The following is a 16,426-nucleotide window of genomic DNA, read 5'->3' on the forward strand; positions in this document are numbered from 1 at the left end:
TTCTTTGTACCAATTAATTTCATCACCAAATTCTTAGCTACATGTGTAAATCTGCTTTTGCTCAGTACCCTCAAATAATCATTAATCCACTCACAAAGTAAAAAAAAGATCCAAATACCAAAGGATAAATATTGAAAAATAAGTGTCCTTCTACTTTATTTTGGAAACCTACTTTCACTCCCTAAAGACCAACCACCATGTTAAGAAAAATAAACCCTACCCTTCACTTTACTTTTTTCACTTAATGTTTCTGTGTATATGCAAGTCTATATGTAGATATTTGAATGTATCTTGATGAATGAATCTATCTTTCCATATCAGCACATATAGACTCATATCATTAAATTGAAATAAGCAGAGTACCCCATTGTGTGGATCTACAGTGGTATTTATACCATTCCCTATTGATGGACAGTGAGGTCGGTTACAAACATTTGCTATTACAAATTATGCTGGAACGAACATCCCTGCCTCATTATCTCTACGTGCAAGTACTTGTATATTTAAAGAATAGATTGCTTGAAGTGGAGTGACTGGGTCAGAGGATCTATGCCATTTTAATTATGATAGTTATTACAGAATTGCCCTCCAAAAATACTGTTTCAGTTTATACACCACCCAAAGTGTCCTTGTTTGTCAACCCACATCAGCACTGAGAACTACTGTTTCAGTTTCTTGCTCCAGTAATGGAAGATGGTTTAGATGGAGAAGAGCCTGGAAAGAGAAAATGATCAAGTATAAAGTGGTCATAGCTTGGATAGGAGACCCAAACCAAAGCAGTGAAGATGGTGAGGATTTTGAGGAGGGTGGGTAAGATTCACAGATGTTGAGGTTGGGTAGGTATAAGACTTGGTAAACTGCTTCATCAAGGCTGGGAATGTGTGGAGGGACACAGGTGGTACTGACATTAACAGGTTTGGCTTGGTTAATAGGTAGATGTGGTACAGTCCGGATGTTAGGAGTTTTAACAACACTCCCCTCCCTGCCCCCCATGTGATTCTAATGTGCAGCCAGGCTTGAGAATCCCTAGCTTAGAGTGAGCCATAGCAGAGGGCCAAAGGCAGGATGCTGAGGACCTCCAACCCAAGGGGTGGACAAAAGCCATCTCTGTGAAGGAGATGAGCAGGATATGGGGCTGGCAGGGTGGGGGGAGGACAAGTGGAGTACAAAAGAAGGAGTTTCATTTAGAAGGAGTCCAGTTTATACTTGGAATGAGGACTTCTCCTTGGAGCTGGTGCCCTCTGAGGAAGTTGGGAGCCACTGAGATTGTCTGGAACTTGCTGGGACTTTTGGTTCCACTGAGGCTTTAAAAAAAATATATTTTATTTATTTGACAGAGCAAGCACACACAAGCAAGGGGGTGGCAGGCAGAGGGAGAGGGAGAAGCAGCTTCCCACTGAGCAAGGAACCCAATGCAGGACTCTATCCCAGGACCCTGAGATCATGACCTGAGCTGGAGACAGAGGCTTAACCAACACTGAGCCACCCAGATGCCCCTCCATTGAGCTTCTTGATGGGCTTACATGGGCAGACCTGACCCTCCGTTCTTAGAGCTAGGATTTTTAAGTAGTTAGGTCAGGGAGGCACACAGTACTAGGAGAGGAAGACAGGAAGAAACCAGAAAAGGTTGCATGGCCAGTGAGAAACTCTTTGTGGTAGGGGCACAGAAAGGAGTTTCAAAAGCTGTGTGACTGCTCTGCGGTTATAAGTTGTTGGTTGAAATGTCTCTACATAACTGCTTCTGGCAGCCCGCAGCCCACAGACCTGGGTCATTCTGCTACACACAAGGACCTGTTCTTGGGGCCACATAAGGGAGATAAAGGATGATAAGTCAGTTGCAAGAAGATGACAGGATTGGGGAAAGTGTTGGACTTTCCTTGCATGTGAGCTGGAAGTTTGAGCCTTTCTTATCTAAGGGGCAAGGTGACATGAAGCCTGTAGATGAAAACAGTTCATTGGCCTTGGAGGTCACTGAGCACACAGCGAGAGGAGCTTCAGTCTAGTGATGGAAGCAGATCTCAATGGACTGAAAGGGAAAAGTGGGGAATTGACACCGTTTCGAGAAGAAAGCGGTCTGTCTGAGTAAGTGAGGTTGACAGTATGATCGTTCACTTGTATCTGGAAAGGATTGCATCTTGCATTCTCAGAAGTGTTGTTTTCCTTAAAGGTATATTTGTAATATCTTATAGTCAAGGAATAAGTAGATCTGGCTGCTTAATGAAGGAGCCTCCAACATTTGAAAATAGAGAAGAGAGATGTATTTCTGTGCTTTGTATGATTAAGACTGTGCTAATCTCATTAGATTGGACACATTAGAAATTGGAAGGAGGGTTATTTGCTCTGTAGTATGATCTCATATTTGTGGGTCTAGACCACACAAGAAATTATTTCTAATTGTTCTTTTAGTACTCGGAGATACATATTATGTTTCACATCATTAAACTACATTAGAATGATGTTCTGTGAGGACAGGCTGACATATCCTTAGAATTTTACATTCTAAGAGATTGTTTTGAAATTCTAGCCTTCCATCCCCCCACCCACCCCCGTATTTAAAGCAATTTACATACTTGTAAAATAAAAAGGCAGGAGTGGGGATGGATTCAAGCACTCGGCTATTACAATGAGGAACAGAGTAGACAGTGAAAGTCCTGCACAATTGATGTGGAGGTTAGGGTGAGGATATCTGCTGCATAAGTAATTGGTTATCAAAATTGATTTTGCATTTTGATATGATCAGTTTGTAGGAGCTGTATCTGAATATCCTGTTTAGTGCCTTTTGGGACAGGGAGGCCCCGTGGCACAGAGCAGGATATGAGGGTGGGAGACCTGGAACTTTCTTTTTGGGTAAGGATGGGTTTGGGGGCCAGCAAATGGATCTGCTTTCAGGGGCAAAGCCACTATGGGTGCTCCTATCTATTTCAGTGGGATCTTTACCTCTTCTTACAAACTTACCCTCCTTGTGTCCCCTCACTCCACCGTTGGTCAGTTATCTTGGTTTGGCCTCTGGAGCTCACCATTGCACTGGGTTTTTTAGGCTTGCCCCCAGATGGCCAGCAGTGCGGGTTTGGAGTATGGCAGACAGTGTTTAAGCAGAGGGCACAAGTGATAGGATGAGCTGAGGGCTTTGGGGCCCCTGTGCTGGGACTCTGACTGTCAAGGTGACACAGGCACTGAGAGCAGGCTGCAGAACCAGACCACAGGGGTATGGGAGCACAGGTAGGACATACTTTGCATGGTCTGAATTTTGCTGCAGCCAGAGTGAACAATAGTTGGGCGTCCCCAGGGGAGGCCCCCAACCTGGTTTCTGCGCTGCAACCTGCCACTGCTACTGCTTGACGATTCAGCCACTGCCCCTTCCTCAGAGACACCTGCCCTCCTGACTTTGGGAAATCAGTAGCAAACCCTGCCACCTAGTGGCAGACGGCCACGCTAGGACACGTCTGGCTGAAGCGATCTTAAAATTACCTCCCGTAATTGCAAAGATAACAATAAAAAGAGAAGAAGGCTACCATTTTGGAATGACAACTGTTTCTAATCCCCGCAACAGTCTGTTGGGTTCTTAGTACAGAGGTCATAAGTGAGGAAGTGGTTAAATGAGATGAATTTAAGAACAATTAAAACAGCACTTCTCAAACTTTGGCCACCTGGGGGGCTTGTTCTGACTTGGCAGGTCTGGGGTGGGGCCTGATAACCTGCATTTCTAACAAGTTTGCAGGTGGTGCTGATGCTGCCCATCTATAACCATACTTGGGGTGGCACTGACTTAGAACAGTGGCTGGGTGGTTATGCATCAAGACTTTTTCAGACTGTGGACAATACTAGAGAATGTGAGAGAGTTCCTGCCCTTGGAGGATTTACAGCTTGGCTAGGGAAGAGGTGTCTTGCAAGGATGAAAAAGTTACATCAACAAAAGACCTTGGACAAGCTTCCTACAACACAGTAACTAGGTCAGAGCAGAGTGGGAGTCCTGAGGGCTGCAGAAGACTTCTGTGGAAGGGGCCTGAGACGGTGTCATGGAAGATGAGTGAGATTTGGGTGAATAGGACAAGGGGAGCCCTTACAGGTAGGGGAATGAAGAACAATATTATGAGGATAGGAAGAGGTGGAAAGGAAGAACCCATTGAGAAGTAGATGCTGTGAATCAGGCATAGAGCCTGCGTTTTCTTACTTGTCTCATTTACTCTTCAGAACAGCCTGATGAGGGAGATAATCCTGTCCTCCTGTTACAGGGGAGGAAGCTGAAGCTCAGAGCAGTCCAATCAGCTGCCTTGGGTCGCATAGCCCATGGTGGTAGAGCTAGCATTCAAACCCCGGTCAAGCTGTCTGCGTTTCTCCACTTTGAGAAGTTGCCAAGCTTTGTAGGAGTCTAGGGTGAGGCTCTCATTCTTAGAGTCCAGCAAGGACAGGGGTTGCCTAGTTGCCTAGCTTGCCCCAGCCCAGTCCTTGGCCCTGGTTGGAGAAGCAGGGAGAAAACAGCAGGACTGCAAAGTGGGTTGGGATCAGGTGCTAGAGAGGGGTAAGTACCAGGCTAAAGGGGTTCAATTTTATTTCCTAAGCAGTGGGGAGTCACTGAAATTTTTGGAGCAAGGGAGTGATTGGATCCAAGTAGTTGACTGTAGTTGACTGTGTACAGGGTGAACACTGGTTAGGAAGGGCTCAGAGTGGTGTAGGGAGAGATGATTAATCAGTATCTGGACTAGAGTAGTAGAAAAAGAAAAGAGCTGGTGCCAGCCACTTCCTTTAAGAACCTCCAGAATTTGGTATTGAGGCTACCGGCAGAGGGCAAGTCTTGGTGACCTGGGGCATTATGAGGCATTTCCTAGAAATAGGCACACCTTTTTGGAAGAGCTGACTGAAGGAGAGGGAGAGGAGAAGGCAGGTTTCCTCACCTTTCACTTGAAGTGATGGATGTGGGGCAGCCAGCCTGCCTGGTAGGGAGGTTGATACCCCAAAGATTGCTAGAGAACAATGGTTGTGGAGTCCTCTGCATAGGGAAGGGAGTGACCGAGGTCCTGGGCATCTGCTTTGATTGTTCTCTGGGGTTCTTACAGAGCTGTCTCATGTACCTGACATTGTGGATTTACTTAGCTATGTTTCCAAAAAACCGGCAGATCCCATGCTGGTTGTCTTACCCATCTTTCTCCTTTGTCCTCAGCCTGCCCCTGGACCAGACCCTTCCTCGCCAGGGTCCTAGCCAGTCACTATCATTCCCAGAAAACTACCAGACTCTTCCTAGGAGCACCCGACATCCCTCAGGGGGCTCCTCGCCCCCTCCCCGCAACCTGCCAAGTGACTACAAGTATGCGCAGGACCGAGCCAGTCACCTGAAGATGTCGAGCGAGGAGCGCCGGGCACACCGGGACGGCACGGTGTGGCAGCTCTACGAATGGCAGCAGCGCCAGCAGTTCCGGCACGGCAGCCCCACGGCACCCATCTGTGCTGGCTCCCCAGAGTTCACTGACCAGGGCCGGAGCAGGAGCATGCTAGAGGTGCCCCGCTCCATCTCTGTGCCTCCATCTCCCTCAGACATCCCTCCTCCAGGCCCCCCGAGGGTCTTCCCACCCCGGCGGCCACACACGCCAGCGGAGAGGGTCACCGTGAAGCCACCGGACCAGCGGAGGAGCGTGGACATCTCCCTGGGGAGTTCTCCCAGGAAGGCACGGGGCCATGCCACCAAGGTAAGACCCTGGAGGGCTGCCAGGCAGCTGGGGTTCAGCATTCGGGCACCAGGACCCTCACATGGTTTGAATACAAATTTGAGCAGTTTGGAAATAATGATAGGTGACACCTACGCGGTACTCTTAGGTGGCAGGTGCTATGCTAAAGGCTTTTCTTTAATGCTTACAACAGCCCTATGAGGTAGGTGCTATTATCATGCCCATTTCACAGATGAGGACTGAGGTATTAAGAGATGAAGGATCATACAACTAGAAGTCTGCTTCCTCGCAGACTGGAAGGCAGGAAAAAGTATCTGTGGTCAATCGTTTCAATAACTTATAATAACCCAACCTCAGCTTTCCCTCTCCAACGGGCTTTGCCAGTTTACCGTTGTTATAACCTGGTAAGAAAGACCTGGAGCCCCATTTCCCAGATGAAGAGGGGTAGTGCCTTGTGGCAGGAGGCCCCGGCAGAGAGGGGCAGAGGTTCCCGGCTGCAGGGTGACTTCCTGTCTCCCCACTTACAGAACTCCTCTCACGTGGACCGACGCTCCATGCCCTCCATGGGCTACATGACCCACACGGTCAGCGCCCCGAGTCTACACGGAAAATCGGTAAGCCGCCCCTCCTCCGCCCCACCCCCCATGAATGCGGCACCTCCTGCAAAGTGCCGTCTTAGCTGGTTTCCCCCCACCCCCAGCCAGCCCCGTGCAATCTGCAGGGCAGCTGTCAACCCCCACTTTAGACAAGCTTTAGCAGAAGCTAAGGCTCAGAGAAGCCCAGGGACTTGCTCTGTGTCCTCCAGCTGACATGGGGTTCCCCCCAGATCAGAGGGGGAGCTTGGGGGAGGTTAAGGAGAATGCAGGCTTTTCTTCTCAGGCAACATTTTGCCCAAAGCCTTTCCCCAGCCACCTGCCTTTCTGCTGCTCGCTCTTCTCCTCTTGTCCTTGCGTTGGTTAGTTCACTTCGTCTTCAAAGCTCAAGTCGGGGTGAGGCTGCACTGGTGGTTGCCGTTTCCTGAAACAAAGTGTTTCCCGCAGCCCCTTTTCTGCCAGCGCCTTTATTTGTTCTGATGACACAATTAATGCAATAATTACTTAATGGTGTCACGTCAGTGCTGTCCCGGCCCCGGGGTGAAGAGTAATTATAGCGTCGTGCTCCTGTGGTGGCTAATTTCCTCGTGATGTGTCTACACACCTGCAGCTGGAGGAGCTCTCACTGCTTCTCGCCCGGTTACGGCGGCACCAGGCCAGGTTGGCCAGTGTGCGAAATCTCGCCGTCGGCCAGTTACTGCAGCACCAGCTGACCTTTCCCGCCTGCCAGGTCAGCGCTGGTGGGCTCGCTCAGGGCCGGGGCCACCCTGGGGGCAATGGAGTGACGTGCTGGCCCGTGTTTTCCTGTGCCCACGCTCTAGTCCGTATTTGCTGTCTGGCTCGCTCCCTGCCTGTTTGCTTCTGGTTGCTGTCGCCAGACACTGCGCAGTGGTGGTGGGGCCCCTGCCTCTGCTCCTGGGGAGGAGACTGCATGTGGTGTGAGGGACCTGAACTGTGGCTTCTCCAGCTGTGAGTCGTGACTGCCAGGCTGGCGTGTGGTCATGTCTGAAGGGCTGTGCTGGCTGTCATCCTTGTTGCCACCGTGGCTACTCCTTGGGATGCTGAAAGGTGTGTTTCATTGGTGTCAACCTGGAGGAAAAAGGCAGGGTGCCCTCTCTCAACTGGAGGGTGCCCTGGGATTGACAAAGCATCCTCACATCCCTTATCCTAGTGAACCTCACTGTACCTGGGAGAGGTTAGGCAGAACAGAAGTTACTACCACACCCAAGGCACTGGATCCAGAAGGGGAAGTGACTTACCTGGGATCCCTCAGCCAGTGGCATGCGGGCTGGAGCCAAAATTCAGGTCCTTTCTGGCATAGTTTATAAACCTAATGAATGGGACATGGAGGTTTGCAGGCAAAACCTGCAAAGGTCGGCAGAGGACAGAAGAAGGAGGATGACAGGAGTGTCACCTCCCTTGATAGTCCTGTTCTAATGAGACCTGAGAGACTCAGGAAATATAGTTGGAAAAATGAATGTAAGCGAACACAGCAAAACCCCTAAGCTGTGAATTTGGGTGATTTTTTTTAAAGATTTTATTTATTCATGAGAAACAGAGAGAGAGAGAGAGAGAGGCAGAGATACAGGCAGAGGCAGAAGCAGGCTCCATGCAGGGAGCACAATGTGGGACTCGATCCCTGGTCTTCAGGATCACGCCCTGGGCTGAAGGTGGCACTAAACCGCTGAGCCTGCTGGGCTGCCCTGGGTGATTTTTAATAATATTCCTCTGCTTATTCCTCCTTACTGCCATTGAAAGTATATAGGGACCGGGCTGATTAGGGAAGTAGCGATGGATAAGGGGACACTTTAGGGATAGAAATAGCATCTTGGAAGTCACCAGTGTCCCTGTCAGTGGTCCTTCAGGTCTTCTCATGCTTAAAAGCAGGCTGAACATCTCACATTGTTTACTTGTTTTATATCAGATATGTAAACAGGGCCCTCTCCCCCAGCTCTGGCTTGCCTTGGTTTGCTGGGAGACCTCTTAGCTTGTTGGGAAAGTGGTCCCTGGGGCATTTTTCTTAAGCTTTTGCCACCCCTCTGCCTAATAGTTAGCTTATGTGGACTGTTACATGGGAAACACAGGTCCTAGAAAATGAAAGAGTCATTTGCTTATTCTCTACTGTTTCTGGTAATTACACTGAAGGACTCAGCAGACTGTCAGAGACCGTGTAGGCAGACAGGTCTGACATTGAAACGACCTCAGCCAGCTCCTGACATGGCTTCATGCTGAGCGAAGGGAGCTGAAACTTCCAGTAACTGCTGGTGCTGAGCATCCTAGAACCAAAGGTTGTGTCAGGACCTACCTGGGTCCCCATGTCATCTCCCTGCCCCTTCAAGGCATTTAGCCACACTAATCAGAGGGTCATTTTGCTTCATGCATATGAAGTGGGCCAGTGCAAAGGTTTGACAACAAGGATCGGAGCATTGGTGATTGACAGATGCCTAGCGCAGGTGTTGTGTGCCCTCTTCCAGCCAGACCCCTCTAGTTCTGTCTCAGGAGCTCACCACTGGCCTCAGTTCATCTGCGCTGCTGCCCTAGCCCTGTGGTGGTATGTGTGCTGTCTCCCTCCTCCCCACCAAACTGTCCCCCGCAGCCAACTGGGGACTAGCTGGCTTTCCCCACAGTGACCTGCAAGATCCGCCATGCAGAAAGAAGGCTCTAAGCTACACTGACACATTGGCGCTTCCTCTGTGGCCCCAGATGTGTTAGCCTGCTGTGGTTCCTTGAGCCCAAAGCTGTGCAATGTTGTTGATTCACACACGGAGCCCCAAATTTTGGAAACCCTTGGTGTTCATAACTGGCTTTTTTCTCTCTGTGCTTCATTTGAAGGCTGACGATACCTACCTCCAGCTGAAGAAAGACCTGGAGTACCTGGACCTAAAGGTGAGGGATGTCAGGGGTCTTGCCTCCCTTGGACACACATCTTTCTGAACATGTCGGCCTCATTGGAGCCAAGCCCAAAGCCAAAGGCTGCACAGGTCTTACCAAATCTGGATCCCAAATGAAGACATGTCCTGTCTATATCAGAAGAGATTTGTCTCTTACTGCCTCTAACTCAGGGCTCAGTTCCTTGTGAGTTCTGCTATAAGATTTCTGGCTTATGGAATGAAGGCATGGGATCCTCATCTCTTCCTGTTCTTGGTTGGGACCCAAAGGCCCTTCCAAATAGTAACTAGTTCCTTCCTCAGAGCTGATGGTGGGGTTAGGTTTGGCTCATAGGGTGCTACTGATGTACGTTTCCAGCTACGAGTATTTTGGTGGATTTTTGGTTTTGTGCTGGGGAAGCAGGTTCCAACTGGAATTCTATAGGCCCACCATGGTCTCCCATATGGGAGTCTCCCATATAGATTGTCTCCCATCTGCATTTAGGAGGTGAGCATTGGGCTCCTCTCTGTAGGTGATAAAGCTTCAGGCTTGAAATCAGCCTTCAGAGCACAGAGAGTTGAGAAAGCTGGTGGAGAAGTGTGAGAGGCATTCTGTGTGAAAGAACTGCTATTGTTTCCTTACCACAGCTCTCTGAAAGCTCCCACTGTGAAAAACACTTCTGATGCCTAAACCATGAAATAGCCTGAAGGAATGTGACCTTTAATTAACTGTGGATGTGGAAGAGTGGGAGGGCCTGTGGGAGGACACCCAGGCGATTGCCACGGGACACGCCTCCCTCAGTACCCCTGTGTACCTGGCTTGAGGTATTTTTAACATGAGGATTGTCATCCAGCCTTGTAGAAGCAAGAGGGTTAACATTAGGCCCTGCAGCAGCAGATGGGGGCCCTCCGCACACTGAGACAAGATCAGAGCCTTTGATTAGGAGCCAACTAGTTAACTTCCGTATCTGATGAGCACTTGCTGTGTAACCAACTCTGGAGAAGCCTAAGGGACATGGAAGAGAAAATTGAGATTCTCTGGCCCTGAGAAACTCCCAAATATCCTGGATTAGAAAAAGAAAATCTCCCAAGATAACATAGACTTGTTTGCAATGAGCTTACAAAGATCTGTGTGGCTTAGTGCTCAGAGTGGAGATAGTGAAGATCACCATGGGCTGTAATGCTGGGAAGCCTTCTGGAGGAAGTGGCATGTATGTGGAGCCTTGAAGAGACAGAGGGTCTGAGTTGGTTGAAATTAAACGGAAGAGAACAGTGAGAGGTGAGGTTGGTGTGGCTAGGGCTGGAGGAGGTGGACCCCACAGAAACTTCTTTAGGAAGGAGGAGTACAGTGAACAAAAGTCAGACTTGACTTTCTGACATGAGCAAAACAAGGATGGTTCTCTTAAAACCAGGACATTTCCTAGCTTATGTGGCAATCAGATCACACAGAACATGAGTGAGTATTGTAAGTATGGTAGCACTGCCTCAGGATGCAAAATGTGCAGCCCAGCCTATCCCGCTGTGCCCTGATTCTGGGCAGGGTCCTTCCACCATGCCCACCCCTCAACTGACGTAGAGAGAGATCCACCCACCTTCACCTGCCCTATGTTACCACCTCATCTCCATCCCCTAGCCTCCCCAGTAGCCAGTCACTATGCCACCTCTTTATTCTTCTCACCCCCCTTCAGGGCCATGCAGTCAACCAGAAGTATTTATGGAACATTCACAATGTACCTAGGCTGGTAAGAGAGGTTTGTTTGGCTCCCCATCAGCATGGGTGTACCTTGAAACAGTCCTCAGAGCGCTTGGTGCATGATACAAGAGAGACCTTAAAGAGCCTGAGCTGGAGTACTAGGAAACCTCTGTCTTCTGATTCTTATTTTTGTAGGATAGCAGACACTCACAGCTGGTCCTGGAGGGAAGATTCTGTTCAGGTCCGTTTTATTTCAAGATCATAGAAATTGAGTAAAAAGGGATTTGAAGAGAGAAACTGAGGCATAGGATAGCAGAGCCAGGAGTCCTTGGATGTCCTGACTCCCGATAGGAGCTTAATAGCAATGGAGGGTATAATGTGTGATGGTTACTGTGTTTTGCTAAATTATCTAACTTCACAGTAGCCCTGAAAGGAAAGTGCTGGTATCTTTTTTTTTTTTTTTTTCCACTGACTAAGGTTCAGAGAAGTAAAAGGCTTTCCCAAGGCCACGTATGTGGTTACTGGAGAATTAATATTTAGGTATATCTCTGACTCTGAAACGTGTTCTTGAGTCACCTTGCCTCCCAGCCTTTCTTAAAATGGTGTTTCTGCTACTGTAGACCCAAAGGCATTTCAGTTTTTGGTGGAGCTGAACTGGAGCCGTTATCCCAGGAAGTGTGTTTAATGTGATAGAGGCAAGGTGCATCCTTGGGGTGTTTCACTAGCTAGGAGCTGTCTGCACCCAGAGCATTAACTGGTGACTTTCTGGAAGTTGTCACTCATATAGAAAACAGATGTGGTGATACCAGAGTTTCCCCAGTCTTTGTTATTCCAGTTGCTAAGCTCCTCTCAGAGAACTTTTCCCCCAAATGAACTACACTAGTAGCGGGGAGATGCTGGGGTTTGTGCTGTGTGTGAGTTGTCTGTCTGGTGTGGCTGACAGAAAGATTGGCACCGCCTTGGCCTCTCTCCAAGGTACAGGGTGCCCACATCAGGGAGGCAGTGAACCTGCTCTGCTCTGCTCAAGCCCAGCTGGGGTATAGGGTTCCCAGATGGTGTCTCACTTTAGGACCCAGATGAGGAAAGGCCTGGAAGCAAAGCAGAGGTGTTGTGGGCCTATAGAACCATGGCTGAGGATGTATTAGGCAGGATGCTTTTGTTTGCAGGTATCTGAAACCCAAATCAACCTGTTAAGAAGCCAAAGAGGGAATATACTGCTTCTTTTAGCTAAGGGCTATATCTCAGGGGCTCAGGCCATTTCATCACTGTTCTAGTTTCCCTGGTGTGTGGACTGCCTCCACATGGCAGAGAAGGTGGCCACCTGCACACCCAGGTTCCCTTCCAGCCCAGCCTAGCATCACCATGGGTGGCCACTTGCAAACCCAGACTCCCTGTGGAGTGAGGGAGGGGTTCCCTGATGGGAAAGCATGCTGGGCAGAAACAAGAAAACTCAGCAGCAGTTAGCACAGCTGCACTGCAGAGTGGTGGAGACAGCTCTGGGTAATTCAAGAGACATATAGACAGTCTGCAAAGTTCTGAAATGTTGCCATGTGTCTTCTGTGGCTGCAAGGGGGAATGAAGACAAATGCATAGCATGCGTCAGCTATACTGCAATGTAAAACAATGGGTAGCAGCTACAAGTAGAGGGGTTTCTAAAAGGACTTGCTCAGGTTGTGCGGTACCCCCCATCTCAGGGTGCAAGTGAAGCTAGATGACACTGTGGGGCAAGGGGTGTGTGTGTGACTATATCAGGAAAACCCTGAGGCCCATTGGCTCTTGAGATTGCAACATGCTCAACAAAATGAGCTGATGCTGAGCTCAGTTGGGGTCCCTGAGATGAGGGCCTCTGTGGATACAGTTGAATGGGCCTTGAAGCCCAGCCTCGGTGTGGAGTAGCAGTGACATAGCCTCACCATGACCAGCTGCTCATGAAAAGTTCCTCTGGGTTCTTGGGGGCGAGGTGGGGCACAGGTGGAGAGGAAAGAGGGAAGATTTTTCTGGGGGAAAAATAGCTTCCCTATCCCCACTTGGTTGGCCTAGGCTCCCCTATGTCCCTGCTTCAAAGGCCACAGATTTAAGGATCCAACCGCCCCCCTCCCCCCACCACCAATCAGCTGATGCTCAGCTTCCAGAATCAGTTGGTGGTGTTTGCCTCCCCACATGTTGTAAAGCTTTTTCTCCCCCAAAATGAGTATTTGTGTTGTGCTGCCAAGTGCCTAAAGGCGTATTCCACTCTTTTAGAAGACACTCTATATTAATGCTCTTTTTGGAAAATATTTACTTGGTGGTGCCAGGGTGGAAAGGACTCCACCTTGATTAAGCATCTGTTCCTGCCTGGCAATGTTTGGGCATGTGTTGTTCATTATTGCACTTGATCTTCTCAGCAGCTTCAAGCAATAGGAATTACTATCCCTACCATCCTAAGAGTCCAAATATCAAGAGAGGTCACTTCCACTGTAATAGGTCTGGAATTTAAACCCAGTGTCTAGGGCATCTCGGGTGGCTCAGTGGTTTAGTGCCGCTTTCAGCCCGGGTTGTGATCCTGGAGACCCGGGATTGAGTCCCATGTCGGGCTCCCTGCATGGAGCCTGCTTCTCCCTCTGCCTCTCTCTCTCTCTCTCTCTCTCTCTCTCTCTCTGTCTCTCATGAATAAATAAAATCTTTAAAAAATACATAAATCTAGTGTCTAACTTTACACCTGCCTTCTTTCTTCCATATACCATGTACTTTGCCCACCCTAAAGTTGTATTCACTGAATTGTGTTTCTGGTGTCATAGTTCTGCTCTTCAGAACGATATACCCTGGCTAGGTCTGAAGAAGCGGGTGTTGGGGTCACTGTTGTTGACAGCCTAGATTGCTTTTATGCATCTGTGAAGCACAGCTGGGAAGGGGAGGTGGAGGAGAGGGTGTCTGCTGCTGCTCAGGTGGTGCCTTTAGGGGTAGAAGAGGTTGCAGTTAACCCCACAGAGGCTGTTGTTCCTGACTGAGGGATGTGTCATCAGTGACTCTGGTTGCTTGGCCTCTAGCCTCTTCCTGACTGAACCTGAGATCAGGGCTATTCTGTTCAGGGTCTGTTTCCAAACTTAGCCTTTAGAACAAAGTTTCTTAGGTTGTGGTCTGGAACACCACCTATTTCAAGATCACTTGGGAGCTGATATTTTTTTGAAGTACAGAACCCAGGGGTTCTGTTGAATTAGAACCTCTGGGAATGTTGCCCAGAATTCTGCAGGGGTTTTTTGTTTGTTTTATTTTTAAATCAAGCTCTGGGATGATTCTTGTGCACAAAGAAGTTTGAGATCTGTTGTTTTGGAGCAGGGAGTATTATTGTTTTTTTTTTAAGATTTTATTTATTTATTCATGAGAGAGACACAGAGAGAGGCAGAGGCAGAGGGAGAAGCAGGCTCCCTGCAGGGAGCCTGATGTGGGGACTCGATCCCAGGACCCCAGGATCACGCCTTGAGCCAAAGGCAGATGCTCAACCACTGAGCCACCCAGGTGCCCCTGGAGCAGAGATTATTAACCCTGGTCATGAACTAGGACAACCAGGGGAACTTTTAAAATGAGTATCAGTGCTTTGATCCTACCCCTTAGAGACTCTGATCTAATTGGTAATAGTCAGGTATTATTCTTTAAAAACAAACAGGGACATCTGAGTGGATCAGTCAGTTGAGCATCTGGCTCTTGATTTTGCTTAGGTCATGATCTCATGGGTTGTGGGATCAATCCCTACATTGGCTTGCATGCTCAGCATGGAGTCTGCTTGAGAGTCTTTCCCTCTCCGTCTATCCCTCATCCCTACTTGTGTGTGTATTCTTTCTCTCTCTCTCTCAAATAAATCTTAAAAAAAAAAAAAAAAAAAAAAAGGCAAACTCTCTAGGTGTTTCTAATGTATGGCCAGGGTTGAGAATCATTGTTTCAAAGCAGTGGTTCTCAAAATATCCCAGATCAACAGCATCAGCAATACTTGGGAATTTGTTAGAAATGCAATGTCTTGGGTCCCACCCCAGATCTGCCCAGCAAATCTGTATACGGTTGACCCTTGACCAGTGTATGGGTTAGAGGCACGAACTTCTTGCATTGTTGTAAATCCAGAAATAACTTGACTCCCCAGAACTTGACTATTAGTAGCCTATTGTTGACAGGAAGCTTTACTGATAACTAAATCAATCAACACATAGTATAGATGTTATATGTATTACATACTGTATTCTTATAATAAAGTAAGCTAGAGAAAATATAAGAAAATCATAGATGAGAAAATTTATAAGACCTACTGCATTTATTGTAAAAAATCTGCATATAAATGAGCCCTCACAATTTAAACTCACATTTTCAAGCTATATTCACTAGCTGTATTAACAAGTCCTCCAGGTGATTCTGAAGCATGCTGAAGTTTGAGAACCGCTTCTTTATAGTAGTAGTGGTTCCCAGTCTTGGCTGCACATCAGTATCATCCAGGGGTGCTTTTAAGGATCTGGATGCTCAGGCTCTACCCCAAACTGGTTATATCCAAGTCTCTTAGAGTAGGACTCAGGCATCATCTATCTATCTATCTTTCTTTCTTTCCTTCCTTCTTTCCTTTCCCTTTCCCTTTCCTTTCCCTTCCCCTTCCCCACCTAAGTGAGTCCATTGTTCAGCCAGGATTGAGATCCACTGTTTTAGCCGGTAGGGACAGTGTTCCCTCAAAGGAGCTGTAAGCATTTGGGATCACTGGTAAGATATCATTATTTAGATGAACATAGTTGTGAAGGCGAGGGTCTAGGGGACTGAAGGTGGAAAACATGGGGCAGGGATTAGACTGATGCATGGCACCATCCTAGTGATTCAGAGTCTTACAGTGTAGGGTAAAAGAGGACAAAGAAAGAAGCAAAGTCCCCTCTTGCCTTCTGCAGGAGAAACCAGAAGGAAGCAGGCACTGATAATGGCCCTCTCACATAAACTAGCCTGCACAAAGATCCTTCAGGCAGAGCTTCTTGTCGTCTATTTTATAGGTGAGGGAATGGAAGTCTGGACAGGCCAGCAGCCGGGAAGCAGCACAACCAGACTGAGAGGTGATCATTTGATTGCCTAGCACACATCCTCCTTAAGGTTTCCCTTGGCCAGTTCCCCCAAATTCTGGCTCCTTCAAGTGTCTTTTGATGTCTCACCTGTTACGTTTTGTTATATTTGCTTTTTGTTTGGAACAGATAAAAAATAATGAACCTTTGATCAACGTGCTTTACAAAGTGCTGAAGAAGTCAGCACGGGGCTGTCGGCCCAGGAGAAGCGTAAGATGATCTGATCTGTGTCTCCGAGCGGGGCCATTCCATTGCTTCTGGCTCAGTGCCGACCTCATCACTTGCTTACCCAGGGGCTCTCCTGACTGCCCCCAGGCTTCCTGCAAGTCATTTTGGTTTATTTTTTTCTCCCGTTGAAACTCCCCTCCTCATTTTGGCCGGTGCACCAGGCTGAACCTTTCATCTGCGGTGTTCTGTGCCTCCATCTTTTGTGCTGCCACGGGGGTGGGGAGGGCGTGCCTGGCTTGCCACCAGCTTGTGTTGTGTTCCCATTCTCTCTCATCTGCCTCCATGGTGAGGACTGACGTCGACCGTGACCAGTGTGGTCTGTGTAGTC

General features: G+C 48.4%; 1 protein-coding gene across 18 annotated transcripts in view; it reads left to right on the plus strand.

Annotated features, from left to right (window-relative positions):
- PLEKHA7 (pleckstrin homology domain containing A7) overlaps positions 1 to 16,426 on the plus strand; it is a 220,197-nt gene that overhangs the window by 173,481 nt on the left and 30,290 nt on the right. For 12 of the 18 annotated variants that reach the window (XR_012015511.1, XM_072793905.1, XM_072793907.1 and 9 more), the window contains 5 exons: positions 5,159 to 5,681; positions 6,188 to 6,274; positions 6,864 to 6,983; positions 9,086 to 9,139; positions 16,000 to 16,080. Coding sequence is in view for 17 of the 18 variants with exons in the window: in XM_072793905.1 (XP_072650006.1) it covers positions 5,159 to 5,681; positions 6,188 to 6,274; positions 6,864 to 6,983; positions 9,086 to 9,139; positions 16,000 to 16,080 (865 nt within the window). In the remaining variant the exon portion in view is untranslated. The remainder of the gene's footprint in view (positions 1 to 5,158; positions 5,682 to 6,187; positions 6,275 to 6,863; positions 6,984 to 9,085; positions 9,140 to 15,999; positions 16,081 to 16,426) is intronic. The other 6 variants (XM_072793915.1, XM_072793918.1, XM_072793917.1 and 3 more) reach the window with 3 other exon arrangements.

Source organism: Canis lupus, chromosome 23 (genome assembly GCF_048164855.1).
Source record: "Canis lupus baileyi chromosome 23, mCanLup2.hap1, whole genome shotgun sequence".
NCBI classification, from domain to species: Eukaryota; Metazoa; Chordata; class Mammalia; order Carnivora; family Canidae; genus Canis; species Canis lupus.